Below are 15,604 nucleotides of genomic sequence, written 5' to 3'. Positions count from 1 at the left end.
TTAAAATAAGGAATTTTTACACTATTTATACTTGAAAAATCTATGAAACCTATCTTTTGAATACAAATAGTTAATAGCTGCTTTGTTTATAAAAGAAGGGTACCAACCACTACAGTGCCAATGTTACACATCTGCTACAATAAGAGTCAACATGAGCACTTTACAGTGTATTATTAAGATAATAGGAAGGTAAAGAGTTAGGGAAAATGTCAAAATGGTGAATCTGGAAAGATAATTAAGGGTATTGATTTATCCCCTAAAGAGGAAGACAAAAAAGAAAACAGATTCTCTATAGAAGAGAAGTATAGAAATATATGATGTGGAAATGATGGGAGAAAATGTAGATTATTGAATCTATCTTTATTCAAAAAACAACTATTAATCTCAAAATATTTTACACTGGTATGGATTTTAGTTTATTTATATATGTTTAAGGTCAATTTTGTTATGCTGTATGTATATTTCTAAGCTTGTTTAAGGTATGTTTATGCAGCTCATTTAAAAATGTAATATATAATTAAAAATATAGATTGATAGTCATCTATAATAGTCAAACTTATATCCACATTAGTTAGGTTTTTAAGTACACAAAAATATATTTCAATTAGATAGGTAATCATAAAACATTTCAAAGACCTATATAATATGGCATTTAAAATATTTTAAGAACTTAGACTTTTCTCAACAGTGATATATGTCTGTTCCTGGCAGCACCAATTACTTCAAAGAGGATAATAGGCATCGAAAAGGCTCATTATGGAGTTTGCCTTTAGTGTGGTAAGGCTAGCCATTTGGGCAAGAAAATGCTCTTGCCTGGACTGCTTGACATTATGCGGTATAAACTGGACATTCTGGACACACAGGAAAAGGACTGCTAAACTTTGCCAAAGCAAGATAGGATGGTTCTTCGGGTTCCTGATTCACAGTAGAAACTATCAGACATTCCACAGGACACAGAGGAAAGCAACTGAAAAACCTTGCCAATATAGGTGGGACAATCCTTCAAATTTCCTACTTCATTGGAAAGTTTGACAGATACTCTAGGCAGTTAGGCTGATGATGGATGCCCCAACGTTACAGAAGAACTTTGGGTTCTGACTGTCCAGGCAGCCAGATGTCTCTGTCATTTCTAGAGTTTTTCCCTCAACCATCTACTTATACTAAGTTGTGAAAATCAGCTGAGTAGACCCAGGATACAAATATACTAAAAACAATCAGAGGTGCCTTCAAGGAGATTACAGTGAAGACAAGTTGATGTATGACTTTCTTATATGCTATGGATTGAACCAGAATAACTGTCCTCAACAGCGAGTGCCCTGACCAGCACCTAGAAACTTGCCAGAAATGAAAACTGATAGACTAAGCCAGATATATTTAGGAATAAAGCTTGGCAATTAATGCTCTAATAAGCCTGCTAGAGGACTCTGCTATACATTGAAGTTCAAGAAACACTCAAACCTAAGCTTTTAGCAAGATATTACAAGGATTTGAATGCATGGACAGAAATATCTTGTTTAAGTATTATCTGTTCTCTTATGAATTAATTTCACAGTGGTTCTCAACCTGTGACCCCCTCAATAAACCTTTCTCTAAAATATTTACATTATAATTCATAACAGTAGCAAAATTATAAGTATGAAGTAGCAATGAACATACTTTTATGGTTGGTGGGTCACCACAACATGAGGAACTGTATTAAAAGGTTGCAACATTAGGAAGGTTGAGAACCACTTCTCTAGAAGTTTTGGCAGGGAGAATTCATAGGACGAGTGTCTAAACCTAATAGCCCCTACCCTCGATGATCCTATTATGCAGAGTTCACATGGTGGCTTCTTTTCCTTTCCTAAGAAATCAAACTGCATGTGTGTGACAAGTGCTAGGTATGATCTTTTGTTTCAGGATCCTTCTTTATTATGTCTTGACCTGGTCTCTAAAGAAATGTCAAGTCCTAATAGTTGACCAAAGTTAAATTTGTATGCTGCAAATAACAGCTTCCTAACTACTACTTGGAAAGAACTACATAAGAATAAAAAAAATTAAGAAATTAACTACCTGCCTTATGTTAATCTTTGTTGGCATGGCAAAAGTAATGGTTTTAAATTTTCAACTACCATAAACAAACAAACAAATAAAATAAACATACTGTGACAGTTTCGAGTCTCTGCTTCACAAGTTGAATTTTTCTTGATGAATTATTTTCAGTGTTGACAAATTCATCAATCTGAAAAGAGCCTTGGGGCAGTTTAGGACAAGTGCATAAAGCATCCTGACTTTGATGGATGCCAGGCAATGGGAGTGTCCCATTATACCGTTTGAACATTTCAGCCTCTTGCTGGGCTACTAAAAAGAAAAAAAGAACCTAAAATTAGCAAAAAGATAATCAAATATTTAAGCCATGAAATGATAACATTTAACAAACAGCCAGAAATTGAACAGTACATTTTAATTGCTAGGTGTCAAGAATGGCAAGATAAAAATTTGTAGGCAATATGTAATCAAGGAAAATTTATAATTTCATGTCAAGTAAACTTATAATTGATCTTTGAAGGTAATCCAAATTGAGATATAAGCCTAATATATACTTACATACATACATATATATTTCAAATATTTACTAATGATGCAAAATGATAAAAACAATCACTCACAAATACATAGGCATAAACCATTTTTATCTCTTCCAGTTTTATACATACATCTATGTAAAATATCTAAATGTAAGCATAGTTTAAATTTTTGTCAATTTAAATACAAAATGTTTCAAATACTTATAATCACCATTTTAAATGTTTTAGAATACGTAAGAATTATAATTCTAAAACACTCCCCTGTCACTAAATATTTACGATGTTTGTCTTTTCATGTTGTAGATATTGCATGAAAAATTACTTTCATAGTTGGCTTTATTTTTGAACATAACTTTTGTCTTGGATTAAATCCCTATATTGAGACAGAGGCCTGAGTGGTGGGTGTTTTTTGAGAATAGTGGTCAACTATGGGACCAGTGATGAGAGGAAGACCTTCACTGCACTATGGTAACTATGGTAACCAGTGATAGGAGGAAGATCTTCATTGCACTATAACTATGGTTACTATGGTAATCAGTAATGAGAGGAAGATCTTCACTGCACTATGGTAACTATGGTAACTAGTGATGAGAGGAAGATCTTAATTACACTATGGTAACTATGGTAACCAGTGATGAGAGAAACATCTTTACTGCACTATGGTAACCAGTAATGAGAGGAACATCTTCACTGCACTTTAGGGTTCATAAAATGCACTCAAATACACTATCTTACTTGACTGGATAAATAAATCTGAAAAAATTAACTCAAAGGAGAAAAATACATAAAGTTATCATTTAAAAACTATTTTCTTAATTATACAATACTGAAATGGAGGGCTTCCTAAAAATGACATGAAAGGAAAGAAATCAAAACATTAACTCAATTGACAAGTATTCTGTATACTCTTAAAATTACAAACAGAAACATGAGGTAGTATGTATGTGTGTACATCTGTGTGAATGTTTCAAAAAAGATTTATTATATTTCATATATTATCCATTATAGGATTATGTGAGTCATAAAAAGTTAGGAAATATCAATATTATTATGAAAAAATAAGATCAACTTTGTTTCATAACCATTTAAATCTTCAGAGAAATAAAGTCCTACAAGGCTAGAAATTAAAAAGCAAATGAAAGGCAATAAGGTTTTATCTTTCGGGATAAAAATGGAATAAAGGAAACTTGAAATCACTAAATAATGAACAAATCATATGAGGAAAAAATGAGCAGATTTCTTTGCAAGAAATATTTTTCTATGTAATATAAGACAGGAGAGAAAACAAAGGCACCTAAGGAATAAAATTTAGGAAGGCATTGACTCCTTAATAGTAGGCCTGTATCTCTAAAAAATATCTGTATGAAATAAAAAACAAACAAACAAGCAAAAAATACTCATAAGCCACAAGAGCTAGGAACTTCAGTTAGGTTGCAGAAAATGAAAGAAATATATAAAAATTAACTGGATGGCTAAACAAAATTAGCTGTTTTCATAATGGTAAACAGATCAACAGAACAGAGAACCCATCGCATATAGAGACAAGCAGTAAAGGTGACTGTGAAGGACAAACTTTTCATCAAATGGCATTAGGACAGTTGGACACTTCTATGTGAAAAGAATGAACTTTGACCCATACTTCATGCCATGTATTAAAATTAAAATTAAGCACAGATGCAAGCAGAAAACATAGAGTTATGAAAGTTATAGAATGAAACACAGAAAAATCAATCTGGAGCTTTGAGTATGCAAAAATTTCTTAGATATGGAACTAAAATCCATCAAAGAACAAACTGATAATCTGTATTTCAAATTTTCAAACTTCTGCTGATCAAGGTGTTAAGTAAATAGAAGACAAGACAAGCACTGGGAGGAATTATCTAAATCATATGCCAGAGAGCATTTGCATGGAGAACTCTCAAATCAAAACTGAAAAAAAAAAAAAAGAAGCCAACTTAAACAAAACAAAACATAGTCACCAATGTAAACGGATACTGAAAAAGCTCCAAAGATGGCAGACAGGCACCTAAGAAAGCAGTCGGCATCACCAGTCAGCAGGGATGAGCAGATCAGAACTAGGGCATAGCAGCAAGCCTGTCAGTCAGAATGGCTAAAATGACAAAGACCTGCCATGTCAGTTTTGGCAAGGATCTGAAGAAGCTGGAACACTTCAAGGGGAAATGTGATTTTTGCTTTTCAGTGAGACAGTCTCTGTATAGTGGAGGCTGGCTTCGAACTCACTACCTGCCTGCCTCCATCTCCTGAGTAATGAGATTACAGGTGTACATTGCCATGCCTAATGGCTTAAGAAAATGCATCTGCAATATTATTCTGGCCTTTCATTTTTATGAACTTACATGAGGAAAATGAAAGCATTTTCCAAAATAAAGACTTATAAATGCAGCAGCTTTCTTCATAGTGGCTAAAAGCTGCACATAAGCGGAAGAGCATCAATAGACAACAGATGCACAGACTGTCGTGCCCTCTAGAATGGAGCAATAGCAGGCAATTAAAAGTATGAGCTATTGATAAATGGTAAAACATAAATGAAATTCAATAATTAAGAATGAAAAAGCCAGACTTAAAAGAATTCAAGGTATATACAGCATCGTTTATTAAAAACAATTCTGGAACATGGAAACCAGCCCAGAGTGCTTTCAAGGAATGAGAAGAGGAGGAAAGCAATTAAAATGGAGCAGAAAGAAACTCAAGAATGGTAGGTGTGCTCATAGGTGATGGCCTTGCAAGTACATAAATTATCAAAGCATATATTTAAAATCCAGACAGTATATTGTATGTAAATGACCCCAATAAAGCTGTACACACTGTTGAAATAAGGAGTGGCGGGGCTGCGTCCCCAGCACCCCAGCCGCTGTTTTCACAGAGGATGAGACCCTGTCGATTTCTTCTATCCCGATTTGGTATGATAGACCATGCCCTCCTGAAAGGTTGCTGTGAACACCCTCCAAAAATTACTTCACTCAACTGCCAACTGAGATGAACCTGGCACACAGGTTACCCCATGAAAGATATGATTAACAGCGCCCCCATTCAGCAGGAAGCAGTTTGGAGAGAAATAACTGTGCCCATGTTCCCAAATATTGTTTATAAATGCTCTTTTACATTTAAAGGGGGACATGATATAGATGGGAATAATTTGCATTGATATGAATCTTAGTTTACTGATATTAATTTAAGGTCAATTTTATTATATGTATATGTATTTCTGATCTTGACTAAGGTATTATGATTGTGTAGTTCATTTAAAAAATGTAATGTATATAGGTTGTTAATAGATAATCATAATAGTCAAGTTTATAGTTATGTTAGTTAGATTTTCTAGATATATAGAGATATATTTCAGTTAGATAGGCATTCTTCATATCTTTCAAAGACTGCAGAATATGGCATTTTAAATGTTTTAATAACTTAGGGCTTTTCATGACAATGAGACATGTCTGCTCCTGGCAGCACCAATCTACTTCAAAAGGAAGATGGGCATCGAAGAAGATCCTTATGGAGTTGGATAGCCATTTGGGCAAGAAACTGCTCTTGCCTGGACTGTTGCATAAACTGGATACAGAACCCACAGAAAGAGGACTGCTGAACTTGCCTAAAGGTGAGATGGTCTTTCGGGGTTCCTGATTCATGAAAGAGTCTGTGAGACATTCTGCAGGATACAGCAGAAAATGACTGAACTGTCTTTGGAATTTCCTGCTTGATGAAAATGTCTGCTGGATACTATGGGCCTGTAGGCCGAAGATGGATGCCCCAATGGTACAGAGGAACTTTGGGTGACTGTCCAGGCAGTGAGATGTCTCTGTCATTTCTAGAGTTTGAAAGTTGCTTATTTCTTATTTGCTTAGGTAATATTGTATCTTTCTGGACTCTTTGATGGAGTTAAGAATAGTTAGCTATAGTTATAGTTTTCCTTAGTTATGATATAGATTATTGTAATTTTTACTTGATAACTGTTTTGTTATATGTAATTTTGCTCCGTTAAAGTTAAAGCCTTCTTTTTTTGTTTAAACAGAAAAAGGGGAAGTGATGTGGGAGTGTCATATATCAATCTGTTGATTTAATTGGTTAAGCAATAAAGAAACTCCTTGGCCCTGATAGGTTAAAACATAGGTGGGAGGAGTAAACAGAATAGGATGCTGGGAGGAAGAGAAAGTGAGCTCAGACCCTACAGCTCTGCTCTTTGGAGCAGAGAGGCCATGCTCTGCTCTCCCGGGTAGACGCGATAGCTCTGCGCTCTGAGGCAGATGCATGAAGCTCAGACCCAGGATGGATGTAGGCTAGAATCTTCCCAGTAAGCGTACCTTGGGGTGCTTACACACATTATTAGAAATGGGCTAAATTAATATGTGAGAATTAGCCTAGAAGAGGCTAGATAGAAATGGGCCAAGCAGTCTTTAAATGAATACGGTTTCCATGTAATTATTTCGGGTAAAGCTAGCTGTGCGGGCGGCTGGGTGGTGGGGACGCTCCTACTACAACAACAACAACAACACACACACACACACATACACACACACACACAGGCAAATGGCACAACAAAGATCAAAGTGGGTAACTGCTTTTGATATGAGGACAGGACCCAGAACAGTCCAGTTAAAATGAATAATCTAATAGGAAAACAGAACTATAGAACACTGCAAAAGGAGAACTATGTAACAAACAGCTAACAAAGAAGAAAACAGTAGTAAAAATGCAAATAAAATATGCCTTTTTTCCTGTCTAACTGACTGATGTACTTCTAGACATTTTTCCTAAGGAAAAAAATGGGTAAGAAAAGTATACACTTAAACATATATCACAATTACTGTCTAAAATTATTTAAATAAATTATTGATGTGTTGGTGAGAGAGATAAAATGGAATATAATGGAATATCACCACTGATTATCAAGTGCAGAAATACAGTTATTGCCATAAAATAATATAAAGTAGGTTTAAAAGTATGTGTGTGTGTTTGAGAAAGGATCTCTCTATATAGTTTTAGCTGTCCTAGAACTTGCTATGTAGACCAGCACATAAATTCACATAAATTTGTCTGCTTCTGCCTCTTTGGGTACTGGTTTTAAAGGCATGAAGCATCAGCCAGATTCTAAAATAACATATACAGCATGAGCATAAAATATGGGGCTTTTTAAAGTAAAAGTTATCTATGAGATATCGTGCCTGAAGAAAATACATATTTTGATATCCATACACAACTTCATCTATGCAAACCGAAGAGAAGAGCCAGCTAATACCTAGAGTTCTCTCTTCAGACCATGCTGGACGAGTTCCAGAGGACAGAGCTCTGGGAGCAGGCCTGCTGACTATTCCAACTGTCAATGACAACAATTCCTCAGTACCAAGTTTCTGTCCGTAAGTGCAAGAGTTGCCACTGCATGTCAATTTTTTTCTTTTTTCGCATTTGACTCCAGGTTTTTGCGTATATTTTTAAATTATTCCAGAGTAACAAGAACATTTATTTCACCTTCAGTTATTCAAAGATAGCTTTAAAAAATGAGGAACTACAAAGCTGTAGAAAAAGACTAAAGAGTAGTGGTCCACGTGCCGGCACTTGGAAGGCCTGCCTCTAGAGCTGAGAAGTCAGTGAACAGCATGTCTGATGATCTCTGCCTTCTCTGTTTTGAAAATTGTGCTATCAACCTTCAATTATCTTCTTGCTGTATGTAAAGCTACATCTAAGAAGAGCCTGTCATTCTAACTTACTACATTTCCTGAGATTCTGTATTTGCCAACCAGAGTTTCATCCTCTGAGAAGCAGTCACAAGGATGGCCAAGAAGCACACATACTGGTATCACTAACAAGTTAATGGGATTTAACTATTTTTTTCTCTTTTTCTTTTCGTTAAGCCATTTTCCCTAAGTATTATGATATACTAAATATGTATTAACTTTTCTCTTTCAAAGAATATTTTAAACTGATAAAAACAGCAAAAGGCGCTGACTAAACATGTCTTTCAATTTTTTCAAAGTAGATATATTTAACAATGGTATTAAACTATTCTAAGTAGAGTAAAATAGCAAAACTCCAAATACCCTATGAAGCCCTGTTAACATTGTATATAAAAAGCTGGACTTCAGGCAGTCATTTCAATACCTGACTGTATCACCAAGTCAGCATCCTCTGTTCCTTGATGAGGACCATCACAGTCTGCAGAGGTATTCACAAAATGTACTTTCTCAGACTACATACAGATGCTGCTTGTGAGTGCTTCAGTCCCCATACCACACAAACACCGATGAACACAACTGCTTAAGACATTCGGTTTTCAGTGTAAAATAGTTGGTAATAGATGACTTCTGGAATTTCCTTCAAGCTCTACACTTGTAATAATCTGGAGGCTTCCAAGTTACTTTCAGGCTCCAGTTAGAGATCAGGTTGCAATTAGATAGCCCTGTTTTTCTATTTTACCACATTTTTTCTTCATGCTAATCAATTCTGTCCATTTAAGACTCAGCCCTGAAATAACCTGCTATGTTTAAAGCTCACACTGTTAATATTTTCATCCTCACCCTTTCATCCCTTTTTAAAAAAATGCCCACACACATATGCTAAAGCAGGCTTGGAGAACACAGAGACTCCTTTTGGGGTTCAAACCTCTTGGAGGTGAACCAGTTACTGCAGGGAGCTAAGTGCCATGGCAGAGGAAGGGACAAGGTGTCAGGAACACGAAGGTGGCAACTGTTATTTACTTAAAAGAATGTTAGGACCCTGAGATACTTACAGCTTATCTCCACAGGCTGCCTACAAATGCCCTGCAGTAAGTGCTGCTCCTTCCTGTTGTCTTCCTAGCCACACTATACTGCACAGCTGGAAGTGTGTGACATGGGCCACTATAGAAAGACCACCAGCATTGCCTACAAGCCTGGGCCATGACCTTTGTCAGTTCCTAAGCTCATGCCTTGCTTTATAGTCTCACTGTATCGTCTGGTAAAATATGAGGTAAGACTGAGTGTTTATTAGGTTCACTCCACAGCTTAGAAAGAAGATGCATACATACATTTGCTGAGGGTTGAACAAGGCTGCTGTCAGCCCTGGTCACTTCGGGCCCCTCTGCTGTACTTTACAAGGCACCCAGTTAAGCATAAAAAAGGCCCAGGGAAGAATTCATAGTTCTTGTTGATGCTCAAGACCATCATGTTGATAAATTTTTCATATTTCCTTAGTCATTGAATGTTATTGGCTTTAAAAGCCAAGAATCCATTATATGAGAAATAATAAATACTTCAGAATACAATAAAGCACCTTCAACAGGACTTAAAATTTGGCAGATTTAATTTTTAATGTCTTCTACTAGGCTAAAAATAAATATTTAAAATCCCATCCTATAATCAGTACTATCTGGTAAAATTTCATAAAAACATGAGAATTATAATATCTGAGACTGATTTAGAAGCATAAATGATAATAAGCTGTGGCTATTAAATTCCTATCACCTAGATATGAATATCTTATCATGAAGACAACAGCCAGACAGCCTAGAACCAAATGGTAGCTGTACCAAGAACTATTTCTTCATTCTTCTGTGGCTTGAGTTTCGCTATCTGCAAAAAGGTGACAATCTTTTTCAAGTATTTTGGAAGTATTCTATAAGAAAGCACATGATATCAATTTTACTAATGATGCCTTTCTATATTTTCATAAAATTTAATAAATAATTCTATTGCATAAGAATTTTAACTTTTAATGCAAACATGTACTGAACAGGAACTATGCTAAACTTAGTACTTTATAAACACTATAGGCAATTATCAGCTTGACAGATGGGGTTTCTTCCAGCACAGGCCAGCCTTGAATGTTCTATGTGCCTCAGGATGACCTAGAAGTCATAATCTTCCTGTCTCTATCTGCCAAGTGCTACAATTTCAGGCATGCACCCGTGCTCAGCTATAACAAATTTTACGAACTAAAAGGTGTGTATTTCCTGCACTATGGGAAAGCGTTCCATGGAGTGAAAAATAAAGCCACCACAGTGACAATGCAGATCACTGATGAATACAAATTCTACTTCTGAAATTCTACAACTGTAGGAATGGTCTTTCAGTTTGACTAAAGTTTTTCCAGTACTTTAACCAATTATGTAAAAAGAATGAAGGCTAGCAGTGAGCAGGAAAATCTGAGTCTGATTCCTGGTTTTATAGAGTTTCGAAAGCTTCAAAAGGTTCCTACTGCCTCAGAAAGACAGTATTACAGTCCTTCAGAGGGGACACTGCCACCTAGTGAGAACTCAGGCTCCTTACCTAGGAATAACAATAGCAAGAGTTTGTCAAACAGACTTGACCCTACTTACAAAACTGCATGAACAGTCAGTATATGTCACTATTCAGGTTAGGTACTAGTAATAAACAAATGAACAAGTCTATATTTTTGTTTCCTACAAGGTATAAAAATGCCATAAAAATTACATATCCCACAGAGAAACTGATACTATATAGAAAAGTTTTAATATTCAAAAGTGAATTCATTAGGTCATTTGCTAGTAAGTAAATTTAGTGGGCAAATAAGAGTCCAGATTTCAAGAACAGTCTGTGTTGATTCAACTCCTATATCCTGTGACATATTGTGAAAACAACATTTATGTCATAAAACCATTGTGAACAATTTAAACACACACACGCACACAAAGTTGTTAAAACATAGTGCTATGTAGGCACTATAATTATTCTTAAATGTGTAGCGACATTACAGAGATATAAGTAGACAAACAATGTTTAATAACAAAACATTTATTGCTAAAGTCTGGCTTCAAAAAGTTAATTCAGCAGAAACCGTTTCTCTGCCCAGCACTTTGTTATGGGAATCCTCAGTGTACATTATTTGTGGTACCCTGTGACTAAACTTTGTATCACTAGATGATTAACCCTTTCAACACCAGGCAAATAAGACTGCCTTCTGAAAGTAAAAATCATATTTCTTACCCAAAAAAAAAAGCAAAAAGTCAGTAGAATGAAAGACTCAAAAGACCACAAGCTGAACATATGCTCTGCAGGGAAAGACTCCTGCTGACTCTTCACAGGTTCTGCTAGAACTGAAAGAAGGTGACACATTCAGCTACCGCTCTGGTCTCATTTGGGGCTTATTTAACTTACAAAAAAAATGAACTGCTTCTTTTTCCTTGAAAATTTCAGAAGCTATTTTAATGTAACCTAGCCATTCTGTTTCTTTTAAACTGTGTATCATTAAAACTTAGTAAAACCACATATGAACTTCATTCTCAGAAAATATATTTTGAGCAAAATACCTTTGTTAAGAAATAAAGTATAGTGCAAAACACTAATAGGCTAATTAAACATCAAATTTTAATGAAAAATGTAAAGATTATATAAACTACTGATTGCAGTCTGTATTCAGTGAGTAAAACCCTTCAGACACTGAAATAACTCTTGTTTCTGTTCTATCTAAACCATTCAAAAGAACTAAACCAAGTCTTAGATGGCTTGAGGTTATTTAACTTCTTCCTAAGCTTCCCCTTTTTAAAAATAGGCAACAAAGAGTCTGGAGAATATGTTGAAACATTTTCAGCTTAAATTCTTTTTGTAAAAGGTGTAGTATATCAAAACTGTGCGTTAAATATGCTGCATAAACTAACTGCTGTCAGGGGCTGTTTCTCAGATATCATCATTCTGAGATGCTCGCCCAAACCCTTCCTTCTGTAGTCAAAGACAATGGGCTGGGCTGGCATGTGGGTTAATAATAGAAAAGAATGACTAACAGAGTAAAGGGAAGACTGTCTTTTCCAATTCCATTCCACAGAGAGATGCTGCTGGCTGTTAAAGCATAAATTCCTGTAAAGTTCCATGGCTACTGCTGGATGAGCAAAAGCACGAATATTAATTTTGGTTCCTTCAACTAGAGTGCATCTCACTTTACGGGGCTCCATTACAGCCACTGTCTCGGGGTCCTTAGAGCTCTCTTTGGGAGGGGGCACTATTACTAGAAGTTTTTCAAGAGATGAAAGAGTGGAGGGTCAGAAAGGCAGGAGGCAGTAGCCAAGGTCACAGAAGTGAGCAAAACAGGCCCTGAGATCCATGCTACTGTCCAGCTAAAGCACCTCCTTCTTCTGAGCCAAGGAACTCTTCTCGCAATGAAGAGAGGGAAGCTACTTGAAGACAAAAACAGAGCGGAACTTAACTAATCTTCAGTGAAATTTCAAAAGTCTAAAAAACAAATTATAAACTGAATGAAGATGGTTGTGAAATCGCCCAAGAGTCTGAGGCAATAACTGTGCTCTCTTTTTCTGGACAGTAGTTCCAATCCTCTAGTAATCAGGGGCAACTCTTCAGTCCATGGGAAAGCTAGAATGGGGCAGGCAACCGTTTCAGGATACTTCTTAGAGCGAGATGCCAGCTTTGGCCACTGGTGACCTGAGAAACCTATTGGCCTTCTCTGTAACAGGGCAGCACAACTTTGCTAACAGCTATAGTATACCTTAATGGTACCCATTGCCCGACAGCTTATCACTAGCCTCACCAGTTCCTAAACTTGAATATGAATGCAAAAATCATTTCTTCTCTATAAGGATCACTAAGAGAAAAACCTTCATTTCCTGCATTCATTTTTAAGATAATTTATTGGAAAATATATACTATAATCTGTACCACGAACAAAACCTTCAGGTTTATACCAGCTCAATTGTCTAATCACATGTATAATTCAACATATTTCACTAAAGTATGATTACAGCTTTACATTAATAACACCCACACAATTGTATACTTCCATGTATATAACTACTATATATATTACTCTAGCTTATCAAAATGTTGAATGATGTTATATCATAGTCAAATTAAAGCAAAGAAAATAATAAAGACTTTTTTATTTTTTACAATTAATATATGAAGGTTATAAAATATTTCTGAGAAATACCGTGCAATTAGAAAAGCAAAATCCTAATTTCAGGACAGAAAGTAAATATTTAAAAAACAACATAAATCCAAATAATTTTATAATTAACCTATGCCATCTTTTTGGCTCTTTTGTATAGTATAGTCAAAATGGGAGGCGGCGGTGGGGAAGAGACAGAAATCTTTAATAAATAAATAAATAAATAGAAACATAAAAAAGACTATGTTAATTGAAAGAACTGCTAATAAATTTTATAGTGCTCATGCTATCTGGTCCATTATAAAAGTAATCATTACGTCATTTGCATAGGCAGTGGACTTACCATGAAAATCATAAACATAAAGAAGAACTGGCTCACTCTGCCCAAATGCACAAAATGCAACCATATTTTCAAACGGATGGTAGGATATGTCTCGAATAGTTGACTTGAATGGCAGGTCTGAATACATTGCTACTTGTTCTCCTAAAGAGTAAAGAAATGCAACAACTTGTACTATGTCACATATTTCTCATTCCAAGATTATTCTATACCTTACGTGAAAATACAGCATGAGGCTCACATTATTTGCATAAAAAGCTCAAATACTTGTAGGTGCTGAGCACCACTGTGAGGAATAATTATCTCTATTTTGCATTTTATTGGCTTCTTTCTGCGTTTTAATCCAAGCTTTTCAATTTTGGGGGCAACAAAACACACATGAAGTGTTATGATGGGAACAGGTATGTATGCCTGAGAGAGACCTGAGAAAAGTGAAAAAACTATAAGTAACAAAGAATTTGGCAAAACTGGGGAGGGATCATAAAACTCTGTAGTTGAAGAAATTCTCTAGACAGGGAAGAATTGGCAAGGGCTCAATTCTTCTGTTTTACTTTTTTTCCCTAGAGGCTGAGGTGTTAACTGATTGAAAGGTCTGTCTTATGTCTAGAGCTAGAAGACACAAACAGAAGTCACTGAAACCTAGGAAATCAGCCAGAAGTCAAAAGGCACCAGAACCATTCATCAGAAATCATCAGTGCTCACCCACCGATCTACCCACTGACAATTCAGCTTACAGTGTTCTGTGTTTTGTATTACAGTATTCATGAAATACTTTTCAAGCATCTGCACTATCTTATTGGTACAGAAAGAATAAATCTGGATTTATAATGTGAAATTCTAAATTTACAAAGACATTAAAGCAATCAAGAACAAATTTAATATGTATTTAGAATACAAATGAATTTAATCAAAAGCTATCTGTTGTGGACTGATTAAAACATTCCCTGTGAGCTCGTGTGTTTGAATATTTGAGTACTTGGCTTCCAGCTGGTACTGCTTTTGAAGGTTCTGAAGCCTTTAGGTGGAAGAGGACGTAGAGGAGGGGAGGAGGAGGTGGAGGAAGAGGAGGTGGAAGAGGTGGCCTTGAAGTTTTCTAGTAGTCCTATTTCCTGTTCACTAGTCAGTCCCCCTCCCTCTCTTTTTCTCCCTCTCCCTCTGTGTGTGTGTGTGGGGGGGGTATCCTCACCTTATATCTTATTTGAGAAAGAATCTTTTGCTTGCCTCTTCAGAGGCCAGACTAACTGGTCCAAGAGCTTCTGGTATTTTTTTCCATCTCTGCCTCCCTTTTGCCATAGGAATGCTGGGATACAGATAGGTGTCACTGATTCTGGGTTTACATGGTTTCTGGGGATTCAAACTATATCCCCACACTTACATGGCAAACACCTTTTTTTTATTTACTGAACTATTCCCTCAGTCCTGACTCTCTGCTTCCAACTCGCTCATGTGAGCAGTAAACTCCTCTCCTGCCGGTATGCCTTCCTCACCATTGATGTTATATCCCTGGAGCTGCGAGCTAAAAGCACACCACTCCTTCCTTACATTGCTTCTTTCAGGGGTTTTGTTACTGCGATGAGAAAAGTAACAAATATACTACCCGATTTTAAAACACAAAATCAGATTTAAAACACAACGGCATATTTTTCTTAAGAATATCGAAAACTGGGCCAGAGAGATGGCTCAGTGGTTAAGAGCATTGCCTGCTCTTCCAAAGGTCCTGAGTTCAATTCCCAGCAACCACCTGGTGGCTCACAACCATCTGTAATTAGGTCTGGTGCCCTCTTCTGGCCAGCAGGCATACACACAGACAGAATATTGTATATATAATAAATAAATAAATATTTAAAAA

The 15,604-nt window shown here is 36.1% G+C and overlaps 1 protein-coding gene across 3 annotated transcripts in view; it reads right to left on the bottom strand.

Moving 5' to 3' along the window:
- Positions 1-15,604, bottom strand: part of Ahi1 (Abelson helper integration site 1) — a 137,658-nt gene that overhangs the window by 79,312 nt on the left and 42,742 nt on the right. For all 3 annotated transcript variants that reach the window (XM_050159445.1, XM_050159444.1, XM_050159443.1), the window contains exons 15-16: positions 13,759-13,899; positions 2,144-2,340 (exon numbers count right to left, since the gene is read on the bottom strand). In XM_050159445.1, coding sequence (XP_050015402.1) covers positions 2,144-2,340; positions 13,759-13,899 — 338 coding nt within the window. The remainder of the gene's footprint in view (positions 1-2,143; positions 2,341-13,758; positions 13,900-15,604) is intronic.

This window comes from Alexandromys fortis, unplaced genomic scaffold (genome assembly GCF_014885135.2).
Source record: "Alexandromys fortis isolate MF-2015 unplaced genomic scaffold, M_Fortis_MF-2015_v1.1 scaffold_107, whole genome shotgun sequence".
In the NCBI taxonomy this organism is placed as follows: Eukaryota; Metazoa; Chordata; class Mammalia; order Rodentia; family Cricetidae; genus Alexandromys; species Alexandromys fortis.
The sequence above is the reverse complement of the archived record's forward strand: the minus strand, read 5'-3'. Positions and strand labels throughout refer to the sequence as shown.